The sequence below is a fragment of the Emiliania huxleyi genome (assembly GCF_000372725.1).
Source record: "Emiliania huxleyi CCMP1516 unplaced genomic scaffold EMIHUscaffold_313, whole genome shotgun sequence".
Taxonomy (NCBI): Eukaryota; Haptophyta; order Isochrysidales; family Noelaerhabdaceae; genus Emiliania; species Emiliania huxleyi.
In genome coordinates, this window is record NW_005199657.1 from 2,501 (window position 1) to 6,650 (window position 4,150).

Consider the following 4,150-nt stretch of genomic DNA (forward strand, 5'->3'; position numbering starts at 1 on the left):
CAGGCGCACTATTATTATTATTATTATTATTTATCCCTCTCCTTCGGAGTCCACTACCCTGGCGCACCACACCCTCCGCCCTATATATGTATATCCACTCCCTCTCCTTCGGAGTCCACTACCCAGGCGCACCACACCCTCCTGACCCTAACCCTAACCCTAACCCTAGTCCACTACCCAGGCGCACCACACCCTCCGCCCTGTCAGCCGCCGCCCGGCGCGAGGAGCAGGCCGCCAGTCTAACCCGAACCCGAACCTAACCCTAGGCCGCCAGTCGCCCCTCGACGAGTCGACCATGATTCTGCACAACGGGTCCGGCGTCTTCCAGTACTACCTCAAGGTAGTCCCCACCACGTACGTCTTTGCGTCGGGCCGCAACCTCACGTCGTGCCAGTGCGCCGCGCAGCAGGGGCACGTCGGCAGAGGACGCGGCCAAGACGCGTCCCGACGGCCCGCCCAGGTACTCTGTCACCGAGCAGTTCAAGTCGGCGCACGACCCGCGGAACGGCTTCGTGCTGCCCGGCGCACTCTTCGCCCCCGCCGACGCGAGCCGCGAGGAGCGCCTCCTCAGCCCGCCCCCCCTATAAGCAGGCGTCTTCTTCATCTACGACATCTCGCCCATCATGGTCACTTTCCGCGAGGAGCGCCCCGCCTTTTCGTACTTTCTCACCTCCCTCTGCGCCATCGTCGGTGGCGTCTTCACCGTCGCCGGGATCGTCGACTCGTGCATCTACTCGGCATCCGGCGGGCCCGGCCTCAAAATGTGAGCCATTCGGAGCGTGCGTGAGAGCGGGCCATGGTAGCGGGGGCGGGGCGCAGGCGAGCTCGTTTGCGTGTTGCAGGCCGCGTGAGACGGTGTCGAGAGATATTACAGATATCCGGCTGGCCACCCCAATGTGGCAGACCGTGCGCTGCAGCGCTGGCGGCGGCGCGCGCTGTGCCAGGACGACCGAGCTGACTCGTCTATCGGCCTTTGCTTCGCCGCCACACACCATTATATGTGGTTATAGAAAGCCGTACTATAGAAAGGGCCCACACTCAAAAACGAAAAAGTGTTCCTATTCCCATTACACACTGACATGTGCGACTCAGCTCAGCCCACCACACCAGTGCTGCCAGTCCACACTGTGCACAAAAGCAGCTCTCGTATCTCTCCCGGCTCTCGCTCGTCGCTCGCTCGCCTCTCGGTCTCGCCTCGCTCTCCCTGACCCTCTCCTGCCTACACATACACACCACATCAGCCTCCGCACCTAAAGAGGCCCTCAGGGCAAATCGTCGATCGACTTCTTGGGGGGTAGGCTGCTCGGCTTCTTATTCTTCTGGTAGATCCCCCCGCTTTGGACCCAGCTAGTCGACTTGGCTGGTGGCGACACGACCGTCGGCGAGGCGACCTACAGAAGCAGCGCAAAACCGTCTGAGAACTGCAACCTGAGCCGGTGCCGCCGGGATTGCTGCGCTGCCTGCTCGTACTTTTGTGCCAGGCCCTTTGTGGAGTTGGGCTTAGGCTCGGGCGGCTTCCCAAAGTTAAGCGTCTTCTTCTTGATGCTCGTCGGCGAGACCTGCTTTGGCGTCTCGGCCGCCGGCGAGTCGTACTGCTCGCGAAGAGCTTTCGTGATGGGGGAGGTCGGGAAGCCAGGTTCCTATCGACGAGATACACTCGGGGTTGTGGACAGACGTTAAATGGTAGGCGAGTGCTAAGGGTCCAGCATACCTGCTTGACGGCTTCGTAAGTCGACGACTTCCGCAGCAGCTCCGGAGTGCCTAGGGGCACACATCCCTGGAATGAGCGCGAGGGACTGCGCGTGTCGCGCAATCACGAAACAGCAGATCGACGCGCGCTCCAACACCTCATCCCCCACCAGCCGCACCTGTGGCCACTATGCAACGGCACGGGCCAAGAGGGGGAGCGCGCCTTGCGGTGTGCCCTGCTCAGACAGGGTGAAGGTGGCAGGAATGGAGACCTTACCAACCGAAGGCTCCTCGGCGGCGTGGGTAGCCGGCGCCACTGCTGGCCCAAAGCACTTGCACAGCCGCAGCATATCCGGGTGAAAAGCGCGCGGCCGGGTTTGGGGTGGCGCGTACCAGCTCAGCGGGCAAATCTTTTGATTGTAACCGATATTTTTGAAAAGAAAAAACCGTTATCCGTATCTGCCCTTTACAGAAAGAAAGAAAGAAAGAAAACACACAACCCAAGGGAGGGATGGGAGAACGGCACGCCGCCACCACACAGGGATTTTAAGGAGAGGAGGGTGTGATGCGCTAGCCGTCGCCCACCCTGGGGGGTCTGCCTCCTCGTATCTCTTTTCGCAGTCTCTCGCCGCTTCTCGCTGCAACCTTCATGCCACCTCGCGGCTGTCCCACTCTCGTCGTTCTCTCCCTTGTCACTTCCCCCTCTGTCGCGTCGTTCTCTTCTGCCTCGTCCTGCGACGCCGCCGCCTGCCGGTCCCTTGTTCTCGCGGCTTCTTTCGCCTCTCGGCGCAACTCCGTCCTCCTTGCGGCGTATCCTGGCCCCTCGAGTCTATCGAGCTCCCCTCGCGCAAGGACCACATTTCTGACTCCCACTCCGATCATTTGCCTCCAAGTCATGTTGTTGCTCAGGTCCACTCTCTCTTCGAACACTCGTGCCTCTACGGATGATGCCGGCGCTGGGGTCCCCTTCGGATGCATCGTGACATCTGACAACTGAATTTCCACTGGTTCGTCCTCCTCTGAGTCATCTTCCCCGTCCTCCTTCCGCTCGGCTCTTCGCTCGGTACCTTTACAAGCTAAAGAGGGTGTTTACGAATTACTTCTTTTCCTTCGATTTTTTGGCGCGTGATGCCTAGCGGAATTTTACTCACGAACCCTTGACGGCTCGCACGCGTTGATGTCGAGCTGCAGCGTCGGTCTTTGTAACCAGCGGTCAGGATGCCATCCGGGGACATGCTGTCAGCGGAGGTTCGAGCAGAGGCTGCACGGCGGTGCCTACAACCGCACCTTGTACACGCAGCATCACACCGAGCCTCCCGCACTGCTGCTGCTGTACCACATTGAGAAGACCGGCGGGACGTCGGTCATGACGTGGCTGGAGCAAAACATCGTGCGCAAGACACCGCGCCTCGACGCCGTCGTGCCGTACCAAGAGTCGGCCGCCTTCATATGTGCAAGCTTCGGCGGCCTCCTCGGCCGCAGCTGCCGAGATGGGATGGGCCGGGGCCTAACCATCTGCGATCGCCATGCCGCGACGCCTCACGCCTCGCCGCTGCGGGCTCGAATCGCTGTCGAGTTTCACGCGATGGGATGGATGGCATTCTTCCTCGAGACGGTCGCGCCCGCCTTGCCTCGGCTTCGAGAGGTGTACGCCGCCGCCGGGGGCAAGGTGCTGACCGCCACGGTGGTCCGGGAGCCGCTCTCGCACATCTTCTCCGCCTACAGGATGTGGCCTCCGCAGGGCTTCCCCGGCGACTTCATGGGCTGGGCTGAGGGCGTCGAGGCGGCGCAGGCGGGCCTGCTGGTGACGGAGCGGGCCGGCGTGCTGCACACGCGCTTCAGCCCGAGGCGGCGCGGGATGCACTCCTCGGACGTGACGCTTGGCCGCCGCTGTTCGATCTTGCCCGAGGCTCGCGCGCGGCTCAGTACGTTTGACGTGGTTGGCGTGACCTCCTGCCTCGCATCCTTCCTGCGAGCCGTCGAGACGGGGCTGCGACTTCAGCCGGCGATCTGCAGGTCGACGCAGCAGTATAGCCTCTCGCCGGGAGGGGGCCTCGTCTGCACAGACAGGAGGGCGGCGAGCTGGAGATCTCGCGGCCTCCAAGACCCGCCGCTCAACTACTCGCTGCGCAACGTGCCGAGCACGACGCTTACTGGCCCGCGCCTGCGCCCGGCGAGCCTGCGCGCGGCCCAGCGCGCGAGGATCGAGGAGATCACCAGGTGCGACGCGCAGCTCTACGCTGACGCGGTGGCGCTCGCCGTGAGGAACGTGGGCCCGGAGGCTCCCACCTGTCAGCCGGCGCGATGGAGTTGGCCTGTCGAGTGAGCCGATCGTTGAAGTGGGATTGATTAGTTGAATTAGTCTACTCCACTCCGTTTTCGGGTAGTACCTGTGTTGAGTACTTCGAGCACTTGCGACTTGGAGTGCGGTCATCAACCTTGCTCACCCTCACACCATGGC

General features: G+C 62.4%; 1 protein-coding gene across 1 annotated transcript in view; it reads left to right on the forward strand.

The window, feature by feature from the left end:
• The window catches only part of EMIHUDRAFT_430522 (hypothetical protein), a 3,181-nt gene extending 2,156 nt beyond the window's left edge, over positions 1-1,025 (forward strand). The window contains exons 10-12 of the mRNA XM_005774346.1: positions 267-393; positions 461-522; positions 592-1,025. Coding sequence (XP_005774403.1) covers positions 267-393; positions 461-522; positions 592-767 — 365 coding nt within the window. The 3' untranslated portion in view covers positions 768-1,025. The remainder of the gene's footprint in view (positions 1-266; positions 394-460; positions 523-591) is intronic.
• The last annotated feature ends 3,125 nt before the right edge of the window (positions 1,026-4,150 follow it).